This window comes from Zeus faber, assembly GCF_960531495.2.
Source record: "Zeus faber genome assembly, chromosome: 1".
In the NCBI taxonomy this organism is placed as follows: domain Eukaryota; kingdom Metazoa; phylum Chordata; class Actinopteri; order Zeiformes; family Zeidae; genus Zeus; species Zeus faber.
Genome location: NC_137193.1, coordinates 21,079,712 through 21,092,921, shown reverse-complemented (window position 1 = coordinate 21,092,921; position 13,210 = coordinate 21,079,712). Strand labels below are relative to the sequence as shown.

Genomic DNA, 13,210 nt, shown 5'->3' with positions numbered 1-13,210 from the left:
TCGCTCAGATCCTTACACTTGCCCATTTTTCCTGCTTTCATAAACATCAACATCAAGTTCAAGAAATGATTGTTCACTTGCTGCCAAATATATCCCACCCACTAACGGCTCCCTCGACACTGGCATTCCGGGAAACCTGAATTTCAGGACAATGAAAGTCACGGTCAAAGGATGCATCACAACGTTTTCCCTTTTTCATCAGAGCAACTTTGTAGCTGGTTCTATGTTTAAGTCATCACATTACAGCGCTGCATAGGCGGGACTAGCAGGAAAAACCACATGGCAAATGACCAGTCAGTTTTTTTGGGAGGTGGCACCATCCAGCTGGACTCACCCAAACAAGTCTTTATTTCTCACGGGGATACATTCAGATGTTTATAAAAAAAAAAAAAATTTAAAAGAACAAAAATAGAATATTTAAGTCGAATCGCTTTAAAAGATAGCAGGGGGGATACCGCTGCCAAAGAGAAGTCCCCAGGACGTTGGAATCTTCCATATTTGGGATCCTTTATTCTGGAATCGGGGGGGAAAAACATTTAGATCAGACACATTTTCCACATACAAGACTACCATGCATCAAACAAGCTGAAATGGTAAAATCATAGATCATGAATCCGTATCGATGACCTATAGAAAGCTAAAAAGACAATATGTTTAACAAAATAAATGGTAAGAAGTTTGATCACAGATTGATCTAGAAACCCAGGCCTCCTCATTGAGCCTAATAACTGCTGTATCAGAATGCTTTGGCGTACTTACGTCCACTAGATGGAGCCAGCTGTTAAGGCTATTGACCAGAGTGAAGGCATCAGGGACGTTGTCTCCTTCCGAACAAAACACCAGCACCACAGCCAGGCTCAGCCCTGCGTCACAGCTGCAGAAACACAATTATAGTAAATCCCTTGTCAAAACAACTTTTCAGTTTTTCCCTAAGCAGTTTCTCAAAGAAAAAAAACCCCAAAAACTTGTTTATCTGCGTCACACCATCTTTAGACAATCACCAATACTGCTCGGGGTTATGTGTATATTTAACACTATTCTCTGTTTAAAGTGTTCCTGGTATTCATCGGCCTCCATGAACGTTTGAGGTCTGCTTTTTATCCGATACCTGTCCAGGAACAGTCCCTTGGTGATTCCACCTCCAGGAATGGAGAGACGTGGCTCTGTGCTGGGATCCGTCAGGCCGGGCAAGGGGGGCGTTCTCTCCATCTCTATCCAGCCAAGCTCTTTAAAGGTGTCACCCGACACCTGCAGGGCCGGCGTGACTAGGTACCTCAGCGGGATGCTGGCAAACGGAGACACCGGGAGATGTTGAGGACTACAGTATATGTTACATTTCAGCATAAGTTGAAATGTACAAATGACAGGCTAAGAAAAACTTTACTTTAGTGGAGTATTTCATCAATTTAATACATCGGTCTTCAAAAGGAGACCAATGGACGTGCTAAAATGAGCTATGACAGGAATTTGGAAGTGAGGTTAACACTGATGCTTCTGAACAGTTGTAGTATAATTCTAAAGCTATGGTGAAGGTAATATTCAATGAACACTCTTACTAAAGCTGTAACGTAAGTGCTTCACTCAAGAAAATGGTCAGAATTCCTAGTAAATCCCAGTGAATACCCTTTGAGTTGTTGGTCGTCTCTCTGGTAGCCATGGCTGCTGGAGAGCACCACTGTTCTGGAAAACTCACTGGCTTTGATCCAGGACACCAGCAAATTACGAAACTTTCGGGATTTTGACTGCGATGAAAGAGATGATGTAACTATCAAAACATGAATGAGTCGGCTCCTTTCCAACACAAAACGCATGAGACAAATTATGAACCTTCAACGAAATTGAATAATTGCCAGGTTGCTTTTGTTTGTTTTGTAAGAGCTTTCTTTCATCATAAATCAGAAGTGGTATAATTATTTTGTATACATCTTGCTGATGCTGTATTCTACAGCATACTTGTCATCCAAATAAACTTCTTAATAGAACATACAGACTAAAAAGTATTTAGTCAGCCACCAATTGTGCAAGTTCTCCCACTTGAAAAGATGAGAGAGGCCTGTAATTTTCATCATAGGTAAACCTCAACTATGAGAGACAGAATGGGGGGAATCCAGGAAATCACATTGTAGGATTTTTAATGAATTCATTGGTAAATTCCTCTGTAAAATAAGTATTTGGTCACCTACAAACAAGCAAGATTTCTGGCTTTCACAGACCTGGAACTTTCTCTTTGAGAGGCTCCTCTGTCCTCCACTCCTTACCTGTATTAATGGCACCTGTTTGAACTCGTTATCAGCATAAAAGACACCTGTCCACAACCTCAAACAGTCACACTCCAAACTCCACTATGGCCAAGACCAAAGAGCTGTCAAAGGACACCAGAAACAAAATTGTAGACCTGCACCAGGCTGGGAAGACTGAATCTGCAATAGGTAAGCAGCTTGTTGTGAAGAAATCAACTGTGGGAGCAATTATTAGAAAATGGAAGACATACAAGACCACTGATAATCTCCCTCGATCTGGGGCTCCACGCAAGATCTCACCCCGTGGGGTCAAAATGATCACAAGAACGGTGAGCAAACTTCCCAGAACCACACGGGGGGACCTAGTGAATGACCTGCAGAGAGCTGGGACCAAAGTAACAAAGGCTACCATCAGTAACACACTACGCCGCCAGGGACTCAAATCCTGCAGTGCCAGACGTGTCCCCCTGCTTAAGCCAGTACATGTCCAGGCCCGTCTGAAGTTTGCTAGAGAGCATTTGGATGATCCAGAAGAGGATTGGGAGAATGTCATATGGTCAGATGAAACCAAAATAGAACTTTTTGGTAAAAACTCAACTTGTCGTGTTTGGAGGAGAAAGAAAGCTGAGTTGCATCCAAAGAACACCATACCTACTGTGAAGCATGGGGGTGGAAACATCATGCTTTGGGGCTGTTTTTCTGCAAAGGGACCAGGACGACTGATCCGTGTAAAGGAAAGAATAAATGGGGCCATGTATCGTGAGATTTTGAGTGAAAAGCTCCTTCCATCAGCAAGGGCATTGAAGATGAAACGTGGCTGGGTCTTTCAGCATGACAATGATCCCAAACACACCGCCCGGGCAACGAAGGAGTGGCTTCGTAAGAAGCATTTCAAGGTCCTGGAGTGGCCTAGCCAGTCTCCAGATCTCAACCCCATAGAAAATCTTTGGAGGGAGTTGAAAGTCAGTGTTGCCCAGCGACAGCCCCAAAACATCACTGCTCTAGAGGAGATCTGCATGGAGGAATGGGCCAAAATACCAGCAACAGTGTGTGAAAACCTTGTGAAGACTTACAGAAAACGTTTGACCTCTGTCATTGCAAACAAAGGGTATATAACAAAGTATTGAGATGACATTTTGTTATTGACCAAATACTTATTTTCCACCATAATTTGCAAATAAATTCTTTAAAAATCAGACAATGTGATTTTCTGGATTTTTTTTTTCTTCTCATTTTGTCTCTCATAGTTGAGGTTTACCTATGATGAAAATAACAGGCCTCTATCATCTTTAAGTGGGAGAACTTGCACAATTGGTGGCTGACTAAATACTTTTTTGCCCCACTGTATTTATTCATATTCTAAATTGAATCCTAAGGAAAAGGCTTTCCAATTTTATATTTTCACTTAATTCCTATAAATTCTATAACAGGCCTACTGTATATCCATCCATTACCTGAATGATGGGAGATCTGATCTGAAGCACTGCCAACTTCATTTCTGCTGCCATGTACACTGTGAAGGAGAAGTGAGCTAAGTATCATGGAAAGAGGCTTCTGTTTAGTTTTTAATGTGGAGAGTAACTGCATCAGATATTATAAGTGTACACAGTTATTCTCCCTTTAGTGTTTTGAAATAGATGTTTTGGGCAGAAATTGCCCCTCACTGATGAGAAAATAAGAGAAAAATGGTATTCCTCTATTGTACACTACATTCTCTATTGTTTGTGCATCTATGCACATACACACTGCCATAATATAACACAATTACTGTTGACATGAGAGCAACAGACCAAATCGGGGGATGCTGATAACCTCGACCTTTAACTGGTAAAACAAACTAGTTCATAATCTCAAGTTGTTTTCGGGAGGGAAGGTCTAGAAGACATCTTAGAAGGCCATTCCAACTCAAAACTCAATAAAGCACTCGCGTTCATAAAAAGAAGGTTCTGGTTGAATAGGACTCATGAAACATAGAAAACTTTATTTTCTACGACAGGAGACATGCATTTCCCGTATGTTATAGAACAACCATATGAAGCAAATACCCTCTGCAGCGGTGTGTAGCTCCCCAGCCGTCTCTGCCGAAGTGGCATACGGATTGCTCCCGATCATTGGTATCAGACAGTCTGTGTGGATGTAGCCGACTCGCTGCATGTTGAGCGCGGACACGATGAGGTCCACCGCCAGCTGACCCACGTTACCAACGGCCACGGCTGGCTGCAGAGAACACATAGTGGTGGGAAAGTGGGCATGATAAATTACTCCACAATTTTATAATAGATAATCATTATTTATACACTCATGGTGGAATTTGGGCATGGCAAGTTTGGGTGTGTGTTTTTGTTTGTTTGTTTATTTATTTCCCGGGGTGAAGGGGGAAGGGATGAGGGACTGGGGGAACGTGCTTCCCGTTGAAGTTCGTCAGGAGCTGTGCGAGTGTTGGCAAGTAATAGGCAGCTAAAGTGATATACTGTGCAGATTTACAATGGAAGACAAGCAGGATAAGAACATAAAATATCCAACAAAGACAGCCTGCTTTGTGTTTATAGATAACATATTTAAAGCTGCTTATAGTAATATTGATAACACAAAGAGCCACATACAATTCCTAACACGCTCAGCAGGACAGCATTGTGTGTGTGTGTGTGTGTGTGTGTGTGTGTGTGTGTGTGTGTGTGTGTGTGAGAGAGACAAATAAAGATTCTTCTCCCTCGCCGCGTTCATCAAGTAGAAACACACCAAACAGACAAGAATGCCCGAGGAGCTAAAAGTACAGTTGCAGGATGTGGAGCGCTTAGCCCTGAATGACAAATGCTCACCATGACGAGGGTGAAACTCTGAAATGCAGTTGGAGCTTCTACTGGGATGAACATGGTGCAGTCGATGAAAACGCTTTTTGGTCTGTGCTAAATTGTAGTGAAATGCGCGCAACGCGGTTTCGTTTCCTTCTTGTCGCTTTATCGTCAGTTCATGCCTACTGTTTGGGAGACCTGTGTCGCTTGTTGATGACGCAACGGTCCAGCCTCGACTCCAGAAGCCCGAATTAAATTGCAACGTAACGTGTTGATTGAAAACGGTGTTTGCTGTTCATGTTGAAATGTCTCGATGATGTGTTGTCGCTTTGTCAGGTTTCGGGCATAATTATTTCCCAAGCGAATTCAAATGCGCAGGCATATGAACGGCCAACTATCAAAAACATGTTGTGGAGATGTGCGACTACGAACCGCCATGGTCCGCCATTGGAGTCTAGTGATGATTACAAATAATCTGTTCATACACACGTAAGCGATGAGATATCGTAAGTTGTAAGTCAGAAAGGACGCCCCTGAAGTCAAAAAGTCGGGAGAAAAAAAAAATGGAATTGACTCGATGGGGAACGAGAGGTTTGACGGTTGCTACGGTTTGTTATGGACTCCGCTCGAAATTTTTGGAGGATCGCTTCCACTCGGTTGCAGAGAGAAACAGCTCAAAAATTACGAAATGTACAAGAATGGAGAACGGGGGCGGTCGAGGGTTCACACAAGATGATTGCAAGATTCTCTGTGACAGTTTTCCACCCAACAAGACTTCCAAGCCATCTTTTAACTCAAAAATGCTGACCGACATTCAGTCACTTCGAGTACAGGTACTCCTCACTTAACGACCGAGTTCCGTTCCTTGGACCAGACCAAATTGTAAATAGTATATATAGTATACACTTTATAGTATATAGTGTCTATAGCATATATAGTGTACGGTATTGTACATAGCCTACAATACAGACTGGTCAGAGAGCTGGTCGTAAGTCCAAACGGTCGTTAAACAGACAGATCGTTAAGTGAGGAGTACCTGTAGCCATCCCCCAAATATGGCGGCTTGCTCCAGCAATGTGACGTCAGCTTCTCGTTCCCGATTAAAATGTATTTGAACTGTTAATTTATTTGAAAACACACAATCAGCGGTCAATTTGTATTGTGGTGTGACTGAAGGTGAAAGATAACAGTTTACTTTACCGTTCAGTGTGTAATATTAACTAACTGACTGTTAAGTACCTTTATCTTCCTTGATTGTCATCCCATTTTTATTTGAAAATAAAGTAGAAAGTTCAAAACAATTAAACTGACTTTTTGGTTATTTCAACAAAACAAAAAGCAGGCACAAAGGCGTACGTTTACATGAGCTTTTACACTCAAATTCTTCCTCATTTGGGCTTCACTTCATTGGGGATGGGCCGGCCGGTCAGTGCAGCCAGGGCGTTGTCAACCATGGCTTTCACGATTCTCCTGGCAGTACTGTAGGTCTGGGTCCCGATGTGGGGTGTGATGATTACGTTGGGGAGGCTGAGCAGAGGATGACCCCTGCACAGAATCAATAAAGCAGTGGGTATAGGTGAGTAGTAACTGGCTGGATTGATTATTGATCATAGATAATTCTCAATTCTTTCAGTACAATCCACAGGTAAATGCATGTGAAGTCCTGTCATGTGGAACATACAGTATGTTGTGCTACTTTAATCACTGTCCATCTTTGTCTATGTCTCCTATGTTATAAATAGGGTTTGGAGATATTGCCAAAATCAAATATCACACATATCTTTTCACGGATACATTGATATCGATAATTTGATGATTTGATGTGCTTTTGTAAGACATTCACACAGAAGAGAAACAATCATTGGTGATGTGCACTATGCAGCATTAAAGTCAACACTTAGCTATATTACCACAGCTAAACTCCTCTCATATCACAAGTTGTTATGGTATGAATTTACAGAAACAGAGAAAGACCTCGGTAAGGGTTCTGGATGGGTCACGTCTAACGCTGCTGCGTGAATGGTCCGGCTCTGGAGCGCTCGGACCAAGGCGTCCTGGTCCACCACGCGACCTGGAAGCACATCACGCAGCCGGTTAAAGGGTCAAAGCTTAGATCCTCCGGACAGGTTGTCGAATGAGGCGAGGGGGTATTGCGCGCACCTCTGCTGATGTTGACCAGCGTAGCGGAGGGTTTCATGAGGGACAGCTCCCTGCGGCCGATCATCCCCGCCGTGTCCGGGGTCAGGCACACGGCCACCATCACAAAGTCCGACCTCCTCAGCAGCTCGTCCACAGTGTCGCAGTAGGTCGCCCCCACTGAGCGCTCGGCGGAAGCATCTCTGCACACAGAAGAGGTGCGGTCAGACGCAGCTTCTCATTTTCGGCTCTTCCAACTTGATCATCTCAGAGAAATATCTTACCTTCTGGTTCGGTTATGATACAGGATGTTCATGTTGAACCCTTTGCTTCTTTCTGCTATTTTGTAGCCAATGTCTCCCATTCCAATGATTCCTATTGTTGACCCCGTGACTTCGAATCCCATCAGACCGTTTGGCATTTGTGTGGTCTTTGGATCCACAGTGGTTTGATGAGCTGCAGGAACAATACACGGTAATATGTCTCTAATGTTATTCACTTCTGACATGCTTCAAGATACACCTACTTGTCTAAATTATATAATGTTGATAATGGTAATAGAACTCAAAATCTCTAAATACAATACTTACATGTTTCTACCTGAAAATCTAGATTCCAAATGGCTTTCCCCCCATAATCTCATGTTTCTTTTCAAAACCCTAATGCCATATTAGTTTGACTTCTTTTAAATTAAATGAATGCCTTGAGCCTCTCAGCCAGAGCTTCAGATGACATGACTGGCTTGAACGCAGTAAGATAACCTCCATGTTTTAGTTGTTTAATGTAAAATGTAAAACTTTTTCTATGTTTTTTTTTCTCAAAATCTCATGCCAATTTGACCCGTGACCTCACCCTGGAGGACCTTCCGTGCAGAGGCCAGCAGCAGAGCCATCGCCATGTCTGCGGTGGCGTCGCTGACCACGCCGGGCGTGTTGGTGACCTTCAACCCGAGGTCCGCGATGAAGGGCAGGTCCAGGTGGTCAGTGCCCACTCCTGCGCCTGCGATCACCTTCAGCGAGGGAAGGGATCGAAGCAGAGAGGACTCGGCCATAGGGAGGTACCTCCACATGAACATCACCTGGATCTTGGCGGCGTGGAGATGGGGGTCACTCTGCAGGTCTTTGTGAAGGATGATCCTGAAGTGCTGTCGCATCAAATCGACCAGCTCCTCCAAGTAGCCATTGTCGCCCCCCACCTCTGAGATCAGGGCCCACGGCTTCTCTTCTTCTTGCATTGCCTGAAGGGACTTGAAGCAGAAGAAAATCATTTAAATACAACAATGTTACCAGGAGCAAACATGGAATCTGATCTTATCTTATTGTTATAATCTTTCAGCAATAAGACACGGAGGGGACAGGAATGAGCATGATACCAGAAGCCTAAGCGCCACTATATCTCTTTACATGGATTTACTGACAATGGATGGGATCTAAAAAATGATCATAGCCCTAGAACAGAACAAGCTTAATGAGATACGAAAAGGGGAATTAGCTTTTTATCTGTCTTCCCCAGATTCAGACGAGAAGATCAACATCAATTTCCACACTGTGCGTCCAGTACATGGAGGGTGCTGCATGCTAACTGTTAGCTCAATGCATGGCTGCAGAGGGGTTCAGCTAGCCTAGCTCCTGTGTAATTTGGGAAATTCACGTTGCATTGCTTAAGTTGCGTCTTTATGACAGTTTTTAATGGGGAAAAAAAAACCCAAAAAAACGATCTTAGTTGTTTTAAATGCAGCTTCATTCTGAAATATTGGGTTGCCACTTGTGTCCACTAAGTTATGTTGAAGGTTATGTTCTGGTGCAAGACATTGCTGTTTGTAACTGGCAACCCCAACTCCGTTGAGGAGATACTTCAGTGCTAATACAGGTACTCCTCACTTAACGACCTACCTGTTCTGGCTTAAGACCAGCTCTCTGACCAGTCGGTATTGTATGCTGCGTACAATACGCCGTCTTAGCGTCAAGCATCTCATCGCGCATCAACTTTTATATACAGTACTATATACACTATATATACTATATACACTATACACTATATTCACTATATATACTATATACACATTATACATCTCATCACAGTTCTCAGTCTCGTTCACGCAGTCTTGTCAGTATTCACTACACTAGCATTCGCAATGGCCAGGCCCCCCTTACCGTCAAATAACACGGGTCCTCGCTTATCCACCAATTCGCTTAACAACCTGGTCCTAGGAACGGAAACTCGTAATTGCAACCCCTCACTATCTCGGTTTTGGACACACAGGGATGAAATTGGACAGGCAAGAAGTACATTTCCCACAAAAACAGACTATGCTTTTAATTGATTGAGAGCACCAATAGACACTAATATTTTACCCTTAGAATCACCAAGAACCAAAGCGACTTTTCTTTCTTGGCAAGTTAAAATTATGCCAGTGTAGAGCTCAACCATCAACCATTCAAACTTAAAAGGGGAGTTAAATTATGATTTGTAATGTTAGACCAAAACCAAAGAAAGCTAAGCCGTAGAAAAGTTTTGCATTGAAGCTGCAGGTTGTACAGTCACATTCATGAGAGGAGACTGTCAATGGCAGATGGGGAAAACAAACTCCCTGCTTTCTGGTGTTTTTATCTATCTGTATGATGCATTATATAGATACATAATTCCATCTTTTAAAATGATTTAAAATGGTTATTATACAATTACACAGAGATCAAGGTCAAGTAAAACGTCAAACTAGTTGTGACAGCTGTTGTTTTGGAGGAATACTTTTACAAGTATATCTGACAGATATATAGTATATATATCAAGTGATATTAATGTAATTCTAAAGGCAGTTACATCAAAGTCTTACCTGTTAACCCAGAGTGCAGTCGTTTGTCTTTTCCCTCAGAGTAAACAGTGGGTGGGGATTGGACGGAAGGTGAGAAGGTGGAGGAGGATCGATGTGACGTGTGGAAGTGTCATGGAAATTTGAATATGCTGAAACTATAAACTGCAAAAAAAACAAAAACAACTAGAACCCACCAGGATAGGTGCCAGACTGGGACCTCCACCTGCCACTGGTCTTGTGAGCGTACTGGACAGCAGTTCAAGAGTCCACCAAATGGACCGCAGCGCTTATGTTTGGACATGAACTCCGTGCCACAGTTGACTCGGTGTTCGGGCCTCCCCAGGGGCCGGAGGTGGGCGGAGGCGGGGGGGCGGTCTGAACTACTTCCACAACCCCCGTGAAAGGCTGCAGGAGGTGCACGGGTTGACCAGGCAGGTCTTGGCGGACGCCGCGTCCCGGCAGGAGCGGGCCTATGACTCCCGCTGCCGGGGAACAGACCTTGCACCCGGGACCCAGGTGTGGGTCTACTGTCCAGAGAGACAGAAGAGCCCCTCCCCCAAGCTGTCGAGCCAGTGGGTTGGGCCTTGCTTGATGCTGGAACAGTTGTCGGACGCGGTGAACAGGGTTCAGCTGGTCAAACGGAACCGGGTGGTGGCCTTCCACCGTGACCAGCTCGTTCCCTACCCGCCCCTGGCTCCCACCCGGGAGGTGCTCCGTGCGACTATTCCAACCTCTGTTGCCGGAGGGAGGAAAGCCCCAAACGGCAGCGCCGGCTTCCCCAACACCTACAGGACTTTGTACTTGATTCATAGGTTGCCGAGGACAGCTAACCTCTTGGGTGGGGGCAGTGTAGCGTCCCAGGGGCAACAGTGGACTGCATTTCACAGGGTTCACAGATATTGACGAAGAAGTTCGTCAGGAGTTGTGTGAGGTGTTTGTATAATAAAACACGTTCTTGTTTTACCACTGAAACAACTCGTCCGAGTCACACTGCACGCTACAAAAAAAAAAAAAAAAAAAAAAAATTATATATATATATATATATATATATATATATATATATATATATATACACTATATATACACTATATATATATGTATGTGTGTATATATATATATATATATATATATATATATATATATATATATATATATATATATATATATATAAAGTAATAGGCAGCTTGAGTTATATACTGTGTATATTTACAATGAAATATATATCCAATAAAGATATCCTTATTTGTATTTATAGATAACATATTTATAGCTACTTTGTATTTATAGATAACATATTTATAGCTACTTATAGTTATATTTATTGATAACACAAAGAGGCACATACAATTCCTAACATGATCAGCAGGACATAGCATTGCATTCACCAAGTAGAAACACACTAAACAGATAAGATGCCCGAGGAGCTAAAGGTACAGTTGCAGGATGTGGAGCGATTACGCCTGAATAACAGAACACCATGATGACGGTGAAACTTTGAAATAAGGTGAATTTCCCCCTGCTTTTAATTGATTGAGAGCCCCAATAGACACTAATATTTCACCCTTAGAATAATTTTTCTAATTTATTTGGGAATAAATCTTTCCAAAACAATGAACACAGGTGGTATTAGAATATTCTGTATAGCTTAGTGCACCATTCAGTGTCTGTTCTCTAGACTTTTACAAATGACATTTATTCATTTAGCAGACGCTTTTGTCCAAAGCGACTTTTCCTTCTTCTTGGCAAGTTAAAATTATTAACATTATTATACATCAACCATTCAAACTTAAAAGGGGAGTTAAATTATGATTTGTAATGTTAGACCAAAACCAAAGAAAGCTAAGCCGTAGAAAAGTTTTGCATTGAAGCTGCAGGTTGTACAGTCACATTCATGAGAGGAGACTGTCAATGGCAGATGGGGAAAACAAACTCCCTGCTTTCTGGTGTTTTTATCTATCTGTATGATGCATTATATAGATACATAATTCCATCTTTTAAAATGATTTAAAATGGTTATTATACAATTACACAGAGATCAAGGTCAAGTAAAACGTCAAACTAGTTGTGACAGCTGTTGTTTTGGAGGAATACTTTTACAAGTATATCTGACAGATATATAGTATATATATCAAGTGATATTAATGTAATTCTAAAGGCAGTTACATCAAAGTCTTACCTGTTAACCCAGAGTGCAGTCGTTTGTCTGTTCCCTCAGAGTAAACAGTGGGTGGGGATTGGACGGAAGGTGAGAAGGTGGAGGAGGATCGATGTGGCTGGTTGTGGAGGTGTCGTGGAAATTTGAATATGCTGAAACTATAAACTGGGGGTGGTAAAGCAGACCCTGGAACACCTCATGATAACACTTCCAGTGACAACCCCCCCCCCCCCCCCCCCGGTCGCACTGCGATCTCTTTGAACCATCTGGTACAAAAGCATCAACACAACAATGGTTAAAAGTTAAAAAACAGACATTTGCCTTCAAACGAATATAGTGTTGTACAGTCTGTACATTTTCCACCACAGAAGAACTCCGAATACACTTTGAAAGGGTTAAGTTTGAGGTGAAGAGGGAGGGAGTGTAGCCCAGCACAGCTCCCAGTTTGGGGATTGGTGCAAAATATTTGACACTGGGACAGCAGCCATTGGACGACCATCAGCCCACAGTAAAGAGAGACAAGGCCTGCTTCAGAAGTTAAACATCCTGGGCCGAGTTTGGAATTCACGGCCGCTAATTTCTCTGGAAAAAAAAGAATTCCGGCCCAGAGAAAGGTGTTTGTTTGACTCGACTTTTCCAGTCACTTATTCATTCTCACCACACCCAGTAGGTTCCTGGTCAAGTCCAAAATCCCTGGAACTGATTGTGCGTCGCACTTGCTGTGCTTTTGTCCGAGTGAAGGCTTCAGGAACCTAAAAGTATCTTAAAAAACATCATTAAACATTATCTGAAGTTAGATGTCAACAACAAAGGGATATGAATGGTTTCTTGGAGGCCTCCTTTTTTAGCTTTAGTTCATATCCAGCGCTCTGGGACGTCGCCATCAGATCTGGGACCAAATAGAATCACTAGATGGCAGTGCTCATCAGGGTGAGAGCGTCTGGAGCGTGACGAACCCCTGAGCCAGATGGTTTCAAACAGTTATATAACCAAGGAATGATTACTTTCTCATTATTCGATTAAATGAATATATTTTATTTCCATCTGAAGGGATGGAACCTGTGTTGTTCATGTG

The 13,210-nt window shown here is 42.8% G+C and overlaps 2 protein-coding genes across 3 annotated transcripts in view; both read right to left on the bottom strand.

Moving 5' to 3' along the window:
- Positions 1 to 311: 311 nt before the first annotated feature.
- psmg2 (proteasome (prosome, macropain) assembly chaperone 2) lies at positions 312 to 5,218 on the bottom strand. Its single transcript, XM_079999338.1, has 7 exons — positions 5,060 to 5,218; positions 4,286 to 4,457; positions 3,695 to 3,753; positions 1,624 to 1,742; positions 1,109 to 1,285; positions 760 to 874; positions 312 to 513 (listed from the first exon to the last, which is right to left on the bottom strand). Exons 1-7 carry the CDS (start codon positions 5,111 to 5,113, stop codon positions 433 to 435), a joined length of 777 nt encoding a protein of 258 aa, XP_079855464.1. The 5' UTR covers positions 5,114 to 5,218; the 3' UTR covers positions 312 to 432.
- Positions 5,219 to 6,420: 1,202 nt separating this feature from the next.
- The window catches only part of LOC307235708 (glyoxylate/hydroxypyruvate reductase B-like), a gene marked incomplete at its 3' end in the record, with an annotated part of 23,057 nt that continues 16,267 nt past the window's right edge, over positions 6,421 to 13,210 (bottom strand). Inside the window, exons 1-6 of one of the 2 annotated variants that reach the window (XM_080007882.1) lie at positions 10,002 to 10,388; positions 8,021 to 8,414; positions 7,453 to 7,624; positions 7,193 to 7,371; positions 7,007 to 7,103; positions 6,421 to 6,577 (exon numbers count right to left, since the gene is read on the bottom strand). In XM_080007882.1, coding sequence (XP_079864008.1) covers positions 6,421 to 6,577; positions 7,007 to 7,103; positions 7,193 to 7,371; positions 7,453 to 7,624; positions 8,021 to 8,402 — 987 coding nt within the window. In that variant the 5' untranslated portion in view covers positions 8,403 to 8,414; positions 10,002 to 10,388. Of the gene's footprint in view, positions 6,578 to 7,006; positions 7,104 to 7,192; positions 7,372 to 7,452; positions 7,625 to 8,020; positions 8,415 to 10,001; positions 10,389 to 13,210 lie in introns of those variants that run through there. The other variant, XM_080007883.1, reaches the window with a different exon arrangement.

Coding starts and splice junctions, on each gene's coding strand:
- psmg2 (XM_079999338.1), bottom strand. CDS start 5,113: ATGTTCATCCCAGTAGAAGCTCCAACTGCATTTCAGAGTTTCACCCTC. Junction 3,754..4,285: donor GCTACACACCGCTGCAGAGG/GTATTTGCTTCA, acceptor TCTCCTTCACAG/TGTACATGGCAGCAGAAATG. Junction 1,743..3,694: donor TCAGATCTCCCATCATTCAG/GTAATGGATGGA, acceptor CTTTCATCGCAG/TCAAAATCCCGAAAGTTTCG.